Raw genomic sequence first — 18,532 nt, 5'->3', positions numbered from 1 at the left:
TCTCCACAGAGCCAAACTGAGTCCTGTCCCTGGGTCTGTCCACTGAAGCCTGGATTTCAGCACCCAGCCGATGCATACACTGGCAGGTACACATCTCAGGCTGGGGTGTTCAGTGAGGTGGCCAGGTGGCCTTCTGTGCAGGTCTATCTTTGTTCTGCCTGCTGCAAGCAGGCTGCTGCACTCTCCTCTGAGCCTCTGAAGCTCTCTATCTGTCCAGCTAATCTCCCAGCCAGTGAAGGGGGTTCCCAGGATGAGGGCACCTTTCCCCTTTCAGAGTTCCCTCCCTGGGGCATAGGTTCTGTCCTGATTCCTTTTTTTTTTTTTTTTGCCCTTTCGTCCTATCCAGTTATGTGGTGATCTTGCAGCTCTGGTTGTATGATATCACCTGCCAGTGTTCAGCAGGTATTCTGTGAGAATTATTCCACATGTAACTATTTTTTATACATTTGTGGGAGGAGGTGACCTCCATGTCCTTCTATTCCATCTTGATCTCCTGTCTGCTCTCAATTGCTTTGCTCCATTATCTACATCGTATGCTTAGTCCCACACACTCTGTTCTATATATAGCCTGTCCCTTTAGGGATAGCTTTAGAGCCTTCTATCTCTTGCCTCTCTCCCTGGGTGGAATATCTAAGGCACTTCTCTGGAGCTAGGGACAGGAACCCACTTCCCTCAAAGTGATACCTGTGCTTTCTGACAGGGTGCTGAGCTGGAGTGGCAGCCTGTTTGCCTTGGCACAGAATCTGTACTCTACAGTTGACCTGGGGTGAGGGAGATTGGAGCCCCAGTATTTTCATCATGCTGCACCTGAGGTGGAGCCTCTACCCTATGAAGGGGTACTAGGTGGAGGAAGGGAGCCTTGATTCTTGGCTGCACTGACCTAGGATTGAGCCTCTGTAATGTGGAGCTGGGGACATAAGAAGGGCTGGCAGCCTGACACTCCTGGGGAGATTCCATATCTCTTGACTGGAGCTGGAAGAGGAGGGATACCTATCTTCTAGCCTCACTCCATCAAGCTTGAGTTTGGAGGGGAAGAGAGGGAGTGGGTCAGGGTTAAAGTGCCACAGAATCTCACTGTTCTTACCAAGATGTAGCAGACTTTTCTGATTTTTTTTCATGTGCTGACTGCCCTTAAGTCAATTTCCAGGACTGCAATGGTTGTTTTTTTTTTTTTCTTTACAGTTTTCACCAGCGTTGCTTGTTTTACTGGTGTGTGGGTCAAAGTTGATCTTTGTGTGCTCAGTTTATTTACTTCAAAAGCCACATGGAGCCACCAGAGAAAAAGTGGCTTTCAGAAATGTTAGCGCTAATCAGAAACCCAGTGTTCATTTTCCTCAGGATTGTTGTGTATGTTTTACCTGTAGCAAGTATTTGCAGACCATAAAGCAAATAATTAAATTAAAATTCATGCCTCTACATTGTAACCTTTAACATGTATTTATCTGTGCTTTATCTATTTATGCACAATGATGAGCAACTGAACTGCCCCTAACCCTGACCCCTACCCCTACTCCGGACAACTACCCCTGGCCCCTGATTCTGACCCTTACCCTGACCCCTATGGAGTCCTTAACCTGATCATAAACACGAACACTGGAAAATACTTGTAATTTTCTAATGGCACACATTTTTGGGATTGTAGTTATGCAGTAATATATAATTGATAAAGGTATACTTTTGATTTCTCATGTCTCACTGTACCTCCAGTCACAATTCTTTACTAGGGTTAGTTTCTAAGCAAGAATCTGAAGTACAAACCAACCTCTAGTATTTATTTTTTCCCCCATATTATAGGGCTGCAGTTAGAGGTGACCCCAAACCTATCCCCCAATATTAATCCCTATACCCTGACCCCCGATGAATTGACACATAAACTCCTTCATCCCTGGATACTCTTTGCTCTGAAATCTACTTCATCTGATATTACAATAGCCATTCCAATTTTCTTGATTGGTGTCAGCATGTATATTGTTCCATATTTTTACTTTAACCCATTAATGTTTAAAGTGAGTTTCTTATAGGCGTTTAGAGTTGACTCTTCCTTTTTTAAAATTCATTTTGACATTTAACAATGTATTTAACTGGTATGTTTCATTCAGATAGTTTGTATTGCTATGTCTTCAAGGTCAATAATCTTTTCTTCTGAAACGTCTATGCTGTCACTAATTCTATCCAGTGTATTTTTTATCTCAGAAAACCTAGCCTTCATCTCTAAAAATTCAATGGGCCTTTTCAAATTCCATATTTTACTTACTTTTTGGAACATATGAAATATAATATTAACAACTTTTTATGTCTTTGGTAATTCTAACATCTGTATCAGTTCCACGTTTATTTTAATTGAATGGCTTTTCCCTTATTATTGGTCATATTTTCTGCTTCTTTGTGTGACTGGTCATTTTTTATTTGCTGCCCTGCCCAACACTCTTTTACCTTGTTTATATTCCCACAAATATATCCTTAAGCTTTGTTCTAGGACAGTTACTTGGAAACAGCTTCTAAGGTCTGGATTTTAAGATTTATTATCCTGGGTGAGACTGTTAAGTCTAGGCCAGTGGTTCTTTTTTCTTCTTTCTTTTTTTTGCGTTATGCGGGCCTCTCACTGTTGTGGCCTCTCCCATTGCAGAGCGCAGGCTCCGGATGCACAGGCTCAGCGGCCATGGCTCGCGGGCCCAGCCGCTCCGTGGCATGTGGGATCTTCCCAGACCGGGGCACGAACCCGTGTCCCCTGCATCGGCAGGCGGACTCTCAACCACTGCGCCACCAGGGAAGCCCTAGGCCAGTGGTTCTTAACCAAGGTTGATTTTGTTCCCCACCCCAACTTTGCAGGAACATTTGGGACATTCTTAGTTGTCACAATTGGAGAGAGGGTGCTCCTGGCATCCAGTGGGTTGTGGTCAGGGATGCTGCTAAACATCCCACAATGCACAGGACAGTCTCAAAGAACATCTGGCCCCAAAGGCCAACAGTGCCAAGACTGAGAAACCCTGGTCTATGCAAGACCCTTCTGAGTACTCTACCCAATACCCTGTGACTCATGAGGTTTTCCTGTCTATCTCCTATCTGTAGGGTTATTCCTAGCCCTGTGTGGGTGTAGGATATTCTTCCTTCTAGTCTTTGGGTGGTTCTTTCCCTGCCATTGGGTAGTTTCCTCAGATCTCTAGAGTCCTCTCTCTGCAACTGTCTCATTTTTAGTACCATGCCCTGCCCTGCAAACATCTCGGTATCTGTCATGTGTCAACTTAAGGAATCTTCCAGGCTCTTCCTGGGTTCCTTCTCACTCCATTGTAGCCTGGATACTCTCTCAACATAATAAGCTGGGGCAATAATTGGGTTCACCTCTTTGAAATATCACTGCCCTTCATTGCCTGGAGTCCAGTGTCTTAAAAACAGTTGTTTCAAATATTTTGTCCTTTACTGGGTTATTTCAGGTAGGAGGGTAAATACAATCACTGTTACTCTATCTTGGCCAGAAGTGAAGTCTGTAAGGGGTATTACTGAATTTAATGTTCTCTCTCTGTGCATGAGACTTTTAAACTTTTCTTTATGCTGGTTCAAATTGGAATGCAAATAAAAAACAAGTAAATCAGGGTGTCAACCTGTGCATATGAATTTTCTTTCACAGTTATTCTTTTTGGAAGAGATGTAACAAGTCACAACATATTTTGAATTTAGACGTTTTGTTTTAGTAAACAACACGCATCCAAAATAATTTTGTACAATGTACCTTGACCAAAAGAATGCTTTAACTTCCCAAATGGTCTTTCTCCCTAAGATGAAGCAGTTGATCTTAAAAATGAATATAGGAAGAACTTGACTGTGCTAGACTGGCACCACTGTTCTTGCTAGAAGCTGGGAATTTCATTAAAATTCCCTTCCCTATATGCTTTTAGAATTGTTTTGCCAGTGAAATGAACTCACGTAAGACTTGGAAAGCAGAAGGAAAGTGGAGGCCAATACTCTTTGAAGGTCAGGGCAGTCAGACATGAAGACGCTAAGGTGCCTGACATACCCTAGCTTTTTCTCTATCTCCTCCACTCTGCATCCAGCTCATCCTCTTGACTACTGGCCCTGCTGACCAACTGGGGACACAACTGGGTACTTGGCATCAGGTTTACTGAGCCTGTGGCTTCTTTTCCACACAACTCTTGTCACACACCTATTTTGGCAAACAGACGTGTAGGGATTCTCAGGTTTTCCAACAAGCTCCAACCTGTTCAACAGCACTAGCACTTTAAGTGGAAATGCTTAGGACTGTTCCTCTGATCCCCTGGCACCTCCCTTCCAGACTTTATCTTCCTACTTTGTCATACACCTGTATAAGCTTGAAGACAGTATTAAACCCCTTGTTTCAGTAATACTTGTGTTGGCTCTGTTTCACTCATTGAATTCAAACTGAATCATAGGTTAACCACCACCACCACCACCACTCTACCCCATTTATTATTTTTTAAAAGATGGAGTAGTCAGAAACAGATCTGCTTCTAATGTAAAACACTGTAGGAGGGTCTAGGGCTGTTATTTCTGTTGTTATATCAATTTCATTAAGATATCCAGGGAAGCAACCCAATTTCTTCGTCTATCTTGAGGCTGGGAAAGCAGAGTTAAGCAAGGAAGAATCATTATCTGATGGAAGCCATATCCATCTATTCTGAAGGAAACTTAGGGACTGTGACACTATTTGACCTTGTGGCCAAGGGTTCGAAGTAAAGAGAAATAATTAGCTTTTAACCACTTCTTTCTTTGTTCATAACAACCAAATAGCCTTTTTTCCCCCTCTGTCTGGTCAGGGAATGCACACTTCAGTTGAAACCTGGATGAGGCCTGGGGAGAGTTAAATGGGCTGTTTTTGAGTTGCTCTAGCATGTACAGAAACATATTCTACCATTCTTGACTTCAGTTACCTAGGTTCAAAGGCCCAAAGTGACAGATTATTGTTTCGTTGTGGCCCAGTTTTTGTACATTTCATCTTTGCCACTCTTATTTCTTTTTTTCTTTACCCAAACCTGTTTTGCTCCAACAAATTATTCTCTCTCACCCTCAAATGCCTTCCTTTGAGCCATCTATTTCAGAACCAGTCAGTTGTGTTGAACTGGATTACAATCCCTGGGGTTCTTTTCCTGTTCTGTCTCAACCATGGTCTCAGGATGATGGCTGTAGAGGCTGTGTGGTCATTTCATGATCTTTCATTGTTTTTGGTATGCCCTACATACTTTTTTAACTTCTTTTGTGTCTTTTGGTTTTGAAGAAATTTTTTACACCTGAGACAGTGCTATAGCTATTTACTGTAAGGCTCCAGGTCACACTTTTAAATGTATTTTCAGCATAAGTAAAATACTTTTGTTCTGTAAACTATAGTAAAATGTCATCAGAAGAAATCAGACTGCAGGAAGAAACTCTAAAACAAGCAACTCATTGTATTACTCTTAAATTTTATTAATGCCTTCAGTTTGTGCATCATTTAAAACAAGATATGTGCTTTAAAAAGCATTCTTATACATAAATAGATCAAGGGATGGTTAAGTAATTTATCCCTAAAACATGCACATCATTTTTATTCAGGTGTGTATAAGAAAGGGAAATAAGCTTTAAGTCTTTTTCTTTGGATTAAAGACATTTGGAAGTTATTATTAAGGAATGCCAAATGTTTTCATGGAACAAATGTGTTTTCCAATAGGAAATGCTGATGTAATTAAAAGGCATTAGTGTTGATAAAGAGGACTGAAAAAACATTTTCACTATACATGTTCACCAGGAAAAGAGTCCCAAGGGGTTGAAAATATGTCAAATAAACGAATCAGCATGAATTGAAAGATATAGATGGAAGAACAGGTAGCAGGTGCCAGATTATGTGACACATAAATATTCAAGGCACATGATTAGGCTAAAAAGGTGACTAGGTTTTACAGACCAATTTGTTCTTTCATTGGGAAAACAGTCAAATGTAATATAATTTCCATTTACTGGCATTTATTGATAAATAAATGCAATTAGATCTACAGCAGCAAATGCTGTCCTTTCAGATACACACCAAAAGTACACACTAGCTAACAGATGCCAGAGTAGCCAAAGCAGTATGATTACACTCCAGTTATTTCACACTGCAGTTACATGGATGTTAGCTAAAATGTCTTGTACTGTTTCTATGTATCATACTGTCTACTCTCAAGTTTCCCAAAAGAATTCTTCAAAACTAGGCAGATTAAAGAACTTACTAAACCACAAAGGATGCTCAAACTACTATTCAACACCAGTCAAACCCAAACCCTGGAGTTGATTGCTGACTATATTCAGTTTGGGCTTTTCCACTGTGGTTCTCTTCCTTTTCTTTGGTGAGCCAGAGGAATGTGTCTCCCCACTCCCTCCACTACCCATTCTATTATCTACACAATTGCCCTAAATACCCACCAAAGAAAAAGGAATATGTAAAAAACCACAACCTTCAACAATATTTAAACCACCGTCTTCTCAAATCAACTGCAATGGAGAAACAGAGACTATCAAGCTCTGTGAGGTTTGTGAATGATCAAAACTTTCTTCCTAAAAGTTAATAATAGGCAGACAAGGATAATTCTGTTTGCTTCTAACAGGCTAGCAAAACGTTCCCCATCTGACTGAGATAAAATGTTTAATACTTTACCTGCTTGGGCTCCTAGAAACACCAACAATTAATTACAATTCCCCAAATAACAACAATTTTCCATGTATTTTATTTTCAAGCACTTAAAACCCTTCAAAATCAAAAGACATTAAGACGAGATGTTAGCAATACCGTCTCTTAAACTTTTGTGTGCACAAAGGTCATCCATAATTTCAGTAGACAGCTCATAAGACAGGTGGTTTCTACCTTGGTGATAGCTTTGTGCAGTTATAAACAAAAATGTATCTATAAGTAGATGACACTAGTTAACAAACCAAAGAAACAAAATGCCTTTTTAAGGCTACTGCTGCAATAAATGGTTCAGTCTGAAGTGCACTGGAATAAACTGGTTGATAGGACAAAGATAAATCTGGAGGCATAGAAGAATATTAAAAAAAGAGAAAGAAGAGGGTTGAAGAGACTGGCAGACACCATCTGTCAGTATTAAAAGGCTTGAATCACACGGATTGCTTTTAACTCTTTGTTCTCTCGTATCCTTGGTTAATGATAACTTTTTTATTTCTTCACACAGCTTGGCCATGTAAATCCACCACAGAGTGGTGACACAATAATATAGATGAATACCTGGGGAGGGGCAGAGAAGGCAATTTTATTTTCTTGAATCCATCATAGGCTCCTAAATAATATATAAAGACTGATGAACAAATATTGGTTCCATTAGAGTAGGAGTTGTGTAATAATACAATATACTAATCAAGTATTTTCAAACACAGAAGTGGAATTAAAATGATCTTTTTTGATATAACCCACATCCACTTGAATTCCACTGTTTTCTTTTCTGGTAGGGAAAGCAGTGGGGTTGTTTCTTTTCACTGGGAAGTAGGCAGAATGGAATTATATAAGCAACTCTACTGATAACATCATTGTCATAAAGATCACAGATTAGCATGATTCCCTTAAGTATGATTTTATAATTAAGTATATTTTTAGGTTTTTGCACATGGATTAATTTTTCATTATCAGGATGATTAAAAATATTAAAAAGCATGAGTAGACTCTACATCTGTATCACCTATGAGCAAAAATGTTGCCATGAACCTTTCAGTGGATTACAATGATAATTATAATTACCCAATTATAAGTAACACAGCAAAAATACTAGTCCTAATAAAGATGTACTAGCGTTTTAGGACTCAAAAACAGGATACACTGTATGATTCTGTTACGTGAAGTCCTAGAAGAGGCAAAAGTAGTCCACAGCAAAAGAAATCAGAACAATGGTAGCCACTCAGCTGGGGGTGGGGGTTGACTGAGAAAGGACATGAACCGTCTTTCTGGGGATGAAAACACTCTGTATCTTGATAAAAGTATGGGTTACACAAATGTGTGAATCTGTCATTGAACTGTATGCTTAAGATATGTGCATTTTCCTTTAAGTATCTCAATTTTAAAAAGCTTTAAAAATTGAAAAAACAAAAAAGAGGTATTAGCTTTTTAATTATGGTATTATAATTTTAAATTATGATATTCTGCATGGCATATGCTTGCTCAGATTACTACATTCCAAAAATAGATTCATTGTAAAATTTAGGTTCGCATTAAATCAGTCATTTTGTTCTGATTTAAATTGCAACTTTCTAAGATCTTTAAGTGACTGATTTCATTACTCACACACTTAGAAAAAAATACATTATGAATTACATGCTCCCTACCTAAAGTCAGCAAAGTGTTTTTCCTTACGTCTCTATAAATGTTGGGGGTAGGGGTTATAGAAAATTCTGGTTATTAATAAATAGGCTAAACTACTCAACATATTCACATAAACACAGATATTCCAATTTGATAGAAAGTTGACTCTTTGCCACGGCTAAAATATAAGGATTTTTAAAGCTGAAGTACAATATGTTAGGTGACAACACCTTCTGGTAAAGGGTTGGCAAGTTGGCAAAGTACTCTGCATGTAGTAAGTAATCAATAAATATAATCTGAATTTAATAATAATCTACCTTTATAAATCAATCTAAATTCCTAGACCAAAGGAGGAGGAAGAAGCTAAGCTGAGAAGCCAAGAATGTGCCACCTGAGGATCCTGAACAAGGGAACAATCAAGGCACAATTTCCAGTACAACATTAATAGAGCTATAGCTGCCCTTCTCTGTTAGGCAAGTCCAGCTGTCTAAGGTGGAAGACCTTCAATAGGGGTCAAGGAGAAGTGGAGCTGAGTCAGAGATATCTGCTAGGAGTTAACTTTGGGCATCTGTAAATGAAAAAAGGATGAGGAGGAAATGCTGCTTTGCCCAGACACAAACTACCCCCAAAGCAAAGGATCCCTCCCCCACTCCTTAGAGCAGCAGCTCTCAAGCTTTTGGTTCAGGACTTCTTTACACTCTTAAATATTAGTGAGGACTCCAAAGACCTCTTGTTTAGAGGTGGGTTATAACTATCAACACTTAACCATATTAGAAATAAAATTTTAAAAATATACCCATTACGTATAAACATAACTAACTACATTTCTGTGAGGTCAGTTTTGTGTGTCAACTTGGGGAGGCTACACTGCACTGGTATCCAATCAAACACTAATCAAGGTGTTGCTGTATTTTGTAGATGTGATTAAAGCTCATAAATCAGTTGACTTTAAGTAAGGCAGATTATCCTACATAATCTGAATAAGCCTGATCCAAGCAGTTAAAAGGCCTTAAGAGTGGAGCCAAGGTTTCCTTGAAGAAGATATTCTGCCTGTATATACAGGTTTGCTCCTGCCCCTCAGGTCCAGCCAGCCCTTCCTGACAGCCTGCTCTGTGGATTTTGGACTTGCCTAGCCAGCTCTTGCCCTTGCAGAAACGAATTCCCTATGATATATCTCTGAATATATATCCAGACAAATTCAAGGAGAGAGTATATTTGTTAACAAGTACAACTTCTATGAAAAACAAATGTTAAAATAAGAATAATAAAAGTTCTTAGAAATTTAAAGCATGGCTTTAAAAAATAAACATTTAAAAATTAATTTTTAAAAAGAAGAACTGGATAGCAGAATGAACAGAGCTGGAAGAGTTAGCTGAATGATTCACCCAGAATGTGTTGCAAAAAGGAGTTTAAACATATTAAAAAGGTTACCAGACATGCAGGATAGTTCAAAGAGGTCCAATATCTTTTTATATTGGGGTTCCAAAAGGAGGACAGCATACAGACTACATTTTTTTTTGTTTATATTGATGTGGACCATTTTTAAAGTCTTTATTGAATTTGTTACAATATTGCTTCCGTTTTGTGTTTTGGATTTTTTGGCCACGAGGCATGTGGGATCTTAGCTCCCCAACCAGGGATTGAACCTGCACCTGCTGCATTGGAAGGCAAAGTCTTAACCACTGGACCACCAGGGAAGTCCCTAGACTACTTTATATTTATAGACAAGGGTAAGTAAGTTAAGTATTAGGAAACTGAACTCACCATGCATTAAAAGAATACTACAGGCTTCCCTGGTGGTGCAGTGGTTGAGAGTCCGCCTGCCGATGCAGGGGACACGGGTTTGTGCCCCGGTCTGGGAAGATCCCACATGCCGCGGAGCGGCTGGGCCCGTGGGCCATGGCCGCTGAGCCTGCGCGTCTGGAGCCTGTGCTCCGCAACGGGAGAGGCCACAACAGTGAGAGGCCCGCGTACCACAAAAAAAAAAAAAAAAAGGAATACTACATAATGACCTCTTAGTACTTATCCCAGAAATGAAAGAATAGTTAATTATTAGTGCTTTCATTAATGTCATTCAATATATTATTAAATGTTGTTATATTATCAATTCATTGGGTAGAGAAATACCATTTCTTAAAAAAAACTTTTAGCACTCTAGAAATAAAATGTTCTTTAACTTCACAATAAAAGTGACAAGAATTCATAGTAAATATCACTCATAAATATTAGAAGCATTCCAATTAAAACCAGGAACTAAATAAAGATTCCTACTGATACCACAATTATTCAGCACCGCTTGTAAATGAAATGTGTGTGTGTGTGCGTGTGTGTGTGTGTGTGTATAAATAAATGATGAGGTTAAGATTATTAATAGACAGTATCATAATTTATCTATAGCAGGAGTCAACAAACTACAGCCATTGCTTGTGAGCTAAGAATGGTTTTTATATTTTTCAACAGTTGTTTAAAAAAATAATATGTGACAGAGACTGTATGTGAACTGCAAGGCCTAAAATATTTACTATTTGGACCTCACAGAAAGTTTGCTGACTCCTGATCTACAGCACACAGAAGAATCAACTGACAAACTATTACAACTACTAAAAATTATGCAAGGTTGCCAGAAACAAAACAGATGAATTAGAAAAGAGAAAACAGAAACAAAGGAACAGAAAACAGAATTAACTAGAAAACAGAAATATAATTAGAAAATATTCACTCAATTAGAAAATGCAAGTTTAAAAGAGTCCCATTTCAGCAGTGAGAAAACCATTAAATAATCACGAATATCTGGAATGCCTTAAACGACTACTTACATATAAGAATTCTCAGTAGGGAAATAGGGTTTAAGTAGGGATGCTATGACACAGTAACTTCATAGGAAAGCTAATCCCTGGTCATGTGTTTCACCATTAAAATTTATATGTAGCTCATTTCAGAGTGCTAATCATTTTTTTTTCAGAGTGCTAATCACTGAGAAAGAATTCCAGCACCTAATTTCTTAGAGATTGAAAAATAAAATCATATATTAAAAGGACAAAAACTTACGACTGATATGATGATGATGATGATAGTGAGCTTGAGATTCTTCATACACATGGCTCGGGCAAGATTTCTGCTGGTTGTTTTGAAGGTGACAGACTAGAAAAAAAAAAGCATGAATTGTCTGATCCCTGGCATTGACTACATGATTGATTTGCAATAATACCTGCAAAACTTTTACTTTCATTAAATTCTGTTTCAATGGTTTTTACCCCTTCCCTCTCCACAGGTAGAGACTGGCCATTCATAATCACTAGTTCCACAAAGCAGGACTCTGCCACATATATGGTAAGCAGTATGAGCCCACTGGAAAGGATTCCCTCCTTTTTCTTCTCCACCACAGCAATGCATGTGATGTTGAGCACTAGAAGTAGTTCTTCGTGATAGCAGAAAAGCCTTTTCATCTTCATGCTTCCAATAAGAAAGCATGAGCTAGTTGGCTGCAAATACATTTGCCTATTCTGCCCAGTATAATCCTGGCATTGTGAACCATAAGAACCTGTTCAATTTCCATAGGAAGATATGTATTTACTCGTATGAGGGCCCAAACCCAAAGAACTTCACTCCTTCAGTTATCCATTTTCTGTTGCAGCATCAATTTCTCAATAACTACTGAACGATTCCCACCAGGACACAAGCAGTTTAAAACAAACAAACAAACAAAAATCCCTAAGAGCCCAGCAATTCCACTCCTAGGTATATACCCAACAGAGATATTACATGTATAAGTTCATCTAAAGACATATACAAAAATGTTTCTAACTGCACTATTTGTCTAATCTCAAGACTGGAAACAACCCAAATGCCTACTAAGTGTACTGTATCATAAAGAATTTAACCTTGCCCAAACAGGGATCTGACCTTTGCTCTCAGCTCCTGGGAGGTAACCTTTTCTTTTCTGGGGGCCATGGGCTAGCCAAATAGTAACAATGTGATTTAGTGCAGGGACTACTCACTCTAGAAAGCCCAACTATATGATTTAGGATAGGGGCTCTGGGTCTCTAGAGGAGCTAGAGACTGGAGACTCAGATTAAGCAAGTAGGCAATCAGTCAATCATGCTTATGTAATGAAACCACAATAAAAACTGAAAAATGAAATAACAAGGTCCTACTGTATAGCACAGGGAACTATGTTCAGTATCCTATAATAAGCCATAAAGGAAAAGAATGTGAAAAAGCATACATATACATATATATATATATATATATATATATATATATATATATAACTGAATCACTTTACTGTACACCAGAAACTAATGCAACATTGTAAATCAACTATACTTCAATAAAAACAACAACAAAACTGAACAATGAAGCTTGGGCAAGCTTCCTTGTTGTACAATGCTCTGTGTATTTTGTGAAATAAAATTCATATTTTATGGCAAGACAAAAATTTAAACATAAAAATTTTTCTCTGCCCTTTGGCCTCCTCTCTCCCCACAATGTGCACTGTGTATCTGCATTATGCATTGACCAAACCTTCCCCATCAGCAAAAACTCCTGCTCAACCATAAAGACCAACATTCTCCCAGCACCAACAAGACAACTTAAAGATAACATTCCTTCTTGATCTTGTAAGGGGTCACAGTGACACTTAGATCTGGATTGTGTAAGTGTCAATAATATGTCATTTAATGTCCAGTCCTCTGTCTCAAAAGCCTTATAGAACTGTGACTTGACTTCTAACAGGCGGAACAGTTCTCTGAGCTTTCTGAGATTCTCTTCCCTGGTTATAATTCTCAAATTTGGCTCAAATAAAATTTTCCATTTCTTTCTTAGATGGACTGATTAATTCTTTGTTGACAATGTCATCACACATCTATGCTGGGAGAGTAATGAGCCCATGGGGAGAGAACAACAGAAACTGTGGGTTTGTTACCTCTCCAACTCCACCCCATGTGCTGCTTCTTTTGGCTGAGCTTAATCTGTAACCTTTGCCTGTAAAAACCATAACTATAATAGCTTTCATAGAGTTCTGTGAGTCCTTCTAGTGAGTTATCAAACCTTAGAATGGTTTGGGGAATGAACAAACTTGCAGCTGGTGTCAGAATTGAGGGAGGCTTGGGGACTGTGCCCTCTAAATTGTACATAGTTGGTGAACTTCTCAGTTGCCCAAACTCTTTTCAATTACTCACAAACTAAGTCACAATAAAGACTCCAAGAAGGAGGAAGATAATATGAATAAGAAAAAGTAGTGAGCAATGAAACTAATAAACCTAAATACAGTTATGTGATTCAACAGGTTGGGGTGAAGATTTCTCCACAATCCTCAGGTCAGTATTTGAACACTGATATATCACCTGTTTAAAACCAGTTCAACTATAAAGAACAATTGTTACACCTTACCAAAGCTTCCCTTGGGGATGGGTGGGGGTGGATGTAAGTAGAAAAGAACAAAAAGATATAAAAACCCCTGTGAGAATGACAAGGGCAAGCTGACCAGCCTGATGGCCTCTCCACTTCATGTAGATGGTTTCACTAGCAGCTGATGATGCACTAAAAATGGGCAAAGGACTTGAATAATTTCTCCCAAGAAGATATACAAATTGTCAATAAGCACACGGAAAGATGATCAACATCATTAGTCCTTAGGGAAATGAAAATCAAAACCACAATGACATACCACTTCATACCCACCAGGATGGCTATAAGAAAAATACGGAAAATAACAAGTGCTGGTGAAGATGTGGAAAAACTGGTATCCTTGCACATGTTGGGAATGTAAAATGGTGTGGCAGTTATGAAAAAATGTTTGGTAGTCCCTCAAAAAGCTAAACATAGGATTACCATATGACCCAGTAATTCCACTCCTAGGTAAATACCCAAAGGAACTAAAAGCAGGGACTTGAATGGATACTTGTATGCCAATGTTCATAGCAGAATTATTCACAAGCGCCCAAAGATGGAAATAACTCAGTGGTCCATCAACAGATGAATGGATAAATAAAATGTGGTATATCCCTATAATGGAATATTATTCAGCCATAAAAAGAAATGAAGTCCTGACACATGCTACAACATGGATGAAACTTGAAAATATGATGCAAAGTGAATTAAGCCAGACACAAAAGGACAAATTATTGTAGGATTCCAATTATAGATCTCTAGAATAGGCAAATTCATAGAGACAGAAAGTAGATAAGAGGTTACCAGGGGCTGGGGGGAGTGGGAATGGGAACTTATTGGTTAACAGTTACAGAATTTGTTTGGCATAATGACAAAGTTTTGGACATAGATAGTGATGATGGCTGCACAACACTATGAATGTAATTAATGTCACTGAATTATACACTAAAATGGTTAAAATGGCAAATTTATTATATGTATATATTTCACCACAATTAAAAATTATAATGTAATATGCCAAAACCCATTGAACTGTACACTTTAAATGGGTCAACTGTATGGTCTGTGATTTATTGATCAATAAATAAATAATTAAATAAGGTTGTTAGAAAAACCAAGAGGTGATAAAATGAAACAATTTTTTAAACATTTGAATAAACAAAATAAAAAAGAGGAACAAAGAGGACAGAGCAAATAAAAACCAAAGAGCAACATAGCTTACTTAAACTCAACTCTATCAATATTTATATTACATGTAAGTGGAATAAACATTTCAATTATAAATATACTTTATATATTAAGCAATGTAGAGGAAAGCATGCAAATGTTAAGGAGACACATGAAAGACATAAAAAAGATCAAAATCAAACTTGTAGACATGAAAAATACACAAAATGGGAGTAACAGATTACAAACTGCAGCATAAAAAGATAAGTAAACTTGAAGACACTGTAATAGAAACTATCCTAAATGAAACACAGAAAGAAAAAAGACTGAAAAAAACGAACAGAGCATCAATGAGTTGTGGGACAACTTCAAGTGCTTTAATGTACACATAACTGGAGTCCTAGAAGGAAAGAAGGACAGAAAAATATTTGAAGAAATAACAGCTGACTGTTTTCATAATTTGATAAAAACTACAAACCCACAGTTCAACAAACCCAGAGCTGAAGAAACATAAAGAAAACTACACCAAAGTATATTATAATCAAATTTCTTAAAACCAATGATAGAAAAATCTTATAAGCACCCAGAGGAAAAAAAGACAAATTATATATGTAAAAACAACAGTGGAATTTTTGTCAGAAAGAAGATAAAAGACAGTGATGAAACATCTTTCAAATATTGAAAGAAAAAAATAATATAGAATTCTATTCTGTGAAAATATCTGTAAGAAAAGGAAGTGAAATAAAGACTTTTCTGATATACAAATACTGAAAGAATTCATTACTAGCAGACCTACACTACAAGAAATGTTAAAAGACATCCTACAGGCAGAAAGAAAATGTCACCAGATGGAAATCTGGATCTACACAAAAGAATGAAGAGTTACGAGAAATATTAACTACATGGATAAATAGAAAAGATGTTTTTCTTATTATTTAAATCTCTTTTGAAGGTTATATGTGTGTATAAAAGTATGACAAAAATAGCACCAAGGCCAGGTAAAAATTGGAGGTATACTATTATAAGGTTCTCATACTATTTGTGAAGTGGGATAATACCACTTGGAGGTAGACTATGATAAGTTAAAGCCTTATACTGTAAACCTTAAAGCAATCACAAAATAACAAAACAGAATAAAAATGGAATTTAAGACATACTCATTAATGGAACAGAAGGCAGAAAAAGAGAGTGAAGGGAACAAAGAACAGATGGTAAAAAAAAAAAAAAAAGGAAACAAATAGTAAAATGGTAGATTTAAAACCTTCCCACAAAGAAAACTCCAGGCTGAGACTGCTTCACTGGTGAATCCTTCCAAACAGCAAAGAAGCAAATAATATCGATACTACCTAAACTCTTTTGGAGGATAGACAGAGAGAGGTAACACTTCCCAACCTGTTTGATGGGGCCAGTATATCCCTGATACCAAAGCCCAAAAAGAAAAATAAATTATAGACTAACATCCCTCATGAACACAGATACAAAATTTCTGAATAAATCAATAGCAAATCCAGTAAGGTATTATATAAAAAGGATACTGTATCATGATCTTGCAGGAATGCAAGGTTAGTTTAACATTCAGAAATAAATATTAGTTTAGTAAGTTAGGTTCAGTCATATTAACTGATTAAAGGAGAAAAACCATATAATCTTCTCAATATATAGAGAAAAAATATTTGATAAAATTCATGAATAAAACTCTGAAATGAGGAATTGAAGGAACTTCTTTCACCTGATAAAGGGTACCTATTAAAAAATCTACAGCTAACAACATAATTGTGAAAATACTGAATTTTTCCCCATAAGATGTGCTTCATTCAAGAATGTCCAGTCACAACTTGTCTTCACTATTGTGTAGAAGGTTCTAGCCAGTGCAATAATACAAGGAAAAGAAATAAAATGTAAGCACCTACAAAAAAGCTCATAGAACTAATAAGTGAATTTTGGAAAGTTGAAGGATACAAACCAGGTCAATATACAAAAATTAATTTCATTTCTATATAATTAGCAATAAATATTGGAAAACAAAATTTAAAATAGAATGCAAAAGCATGAAATTCTCAAAGGTATATTTCACAAAATATGTGCAAGACTTGTACACCAAAAACTAAAAAGCACTGGTGAGAAAAATTAAAGAAATCCTATGCAAAAGCAGACATATGTCAAGTTTATGGATAGGAAGACTCAATGCTGTCAAGATTACCAATTCTCCTTAAGTTGACCTATCAGTTAAATGCAATCACAATCAAAGATACAAATTTTTTTTAAGGATGGAAAATAACAAGCTTATTCTGAAACACAAACGGAAATGCAAAGGACCTAAAATGGTGAAGACAGTCCTGGTGAAGAACAGAGTGAAGGACTTAGGGAATTCTATAAAGCTACAGTTAGCAATACAGTGTGGTACTGGCATAAAGACAGACAAAGAGAACAATGTAACAAAATAGAGAATCCAGAATTAAAGCCCCACAGAGGAGGATGGATAAATAGTGGTAGGTAGACTTATACAATGGAATATGTAGTACAAAACAATAAAAAATAATAAATTATTACTACATTCAACAACATGGATGAATCTCATAGGCATACTGGTGAGTGAAAGGGGACAGATGCAAATATATAACATACGTTTCCATTTTTCTATACATTTTAAGAATGGGAAAAACATTATCTAGGGTGATATAAGTCAGAAAAGTTACTTCTGTTGGGGATTATTAACTGGAAGGGGCTTGAGGCTGCCTTCTGAGGTGCTGATAGTGTTTTATATCTTGACCTAGGTGGTGGTTACATGGGTATAAACATACGTAAAAAAATAACTGAGCTGCACACTTATTAAAAGTAGTACATTTACTGCACTTTATTGTATTTGTTATTCCTCCATAAAAAGAGGCAGCAGTTAATGAGTACCTTTTGTTAATCTGGGTGATGTAGTCAACAAAATTAAGAAAGCTTTTTTTGGAAAGTGCAGACTATACTAGTACTGGTCAAACACAGGCCACTCCAGCTAAATAAGGTCATCTTCAGGGACTAAGGATACCTAAGAGATAGACTGGAAGTACAAAAAAACTTGTCATCAGATCTACAATCAGACACCTGTCTCTCTTTGTCCCCAAGCAACAGTTTACAAAGTGAGCCATTATAGAACCCTGGTGTCTTAACTTCCTGTATGGTGCCACTCTTCCTCCAATTTCCATGTACTTTGGTGAAAAAACTATTATCCTCCTAAGACCTACCGTTAATAGATGTCTCTGTAAAACTAACAATAACAATAAACCTTTAAATAGCTCTTACTATGTATCAGACACTGTGTTAGGGATTTTGCATGCATTGTGTGCTTTAACCCTCAAAACACTATGAAGAAGATTCATCTTCATTTTACAGATGATGATGACTGAGGCATAGAGAGTTTAAGTAACTTGCCTAAGGTCACACAACTAGTGAGTGACAGAGCTGGGATTCAATCCCAGGCAACCAGACTCTAGAGCTTGTGCTCTTAACCACTACAATCTACCTGTCAGTAAGAATGAACAAGATCACTCACTGATATCTGTTTCAAGGGGTAAATTTCTACTCTTCATGTAAATTTGTAATTGTATAGACCCAAATTGTAACTGATCTCTGCCCTCCTTCTATTCACTGTATATGTATCATCTTCCCTGAAAACTTTCATCCACCAACCAGATGGAA

At 37.2% G+C, this 18,532-nt stretch overlaps 1 protein-coding gene across 1 annotated transcript in view; it reads right to left on the bottom strand.

Annotated features, from left to right (window-relative positions):
* Positions 1-5,412: 5,412 nt before the first annotated feature.
* VAMP7 (vesicle associated membrane protein 7) overlaps positions 5,413-18,532 on the bottom strand; it is a 67,428-nt gene continuing 54,308 nt past the window's right edge. Inside the window, exons 7-8 of the mRNA XM_027099647.1 lie at positions 11,339-11,431; positions 5,413-7,225 (exon numbers count right to left, since the gene is read on the bottom strand). Coding sequence (XP_026955448.1) covers positions 7,157-7,225; positions 11,339-11,431 — 162 coding nt within the window. The 3' untranslated portion in view covers positions 5,413-7,156. The remainder of the gene's footprint in view (positions 7,226-11,338; positions 11,432-18,532) is intronic.

This window comes from Aethalodelphis obliquidens, unplaced genomic scaffold (genome assembly GCF_003676395.1).
Source record: "Aethalodelphis obliquidens isolate GAN/ISIS:26980383/991018 unplaced genomic scaffold, ASM367639v1 scaffold136, whole genome shotgun sequence".
Classification (NCBI taxonomy): domain Eukaryota; kingdom Metazoa; phylum Chordata; class Mammalia; order Artiodactyla; family Delphinidae; genus Aethalodelphis; species Aethalodelphis obliquidens.
The sequence above is the reverse complement of the archived record's forward strand: the minus strand, read 5'-3'. Positions and strand labels throughout refer to the sequence as shown.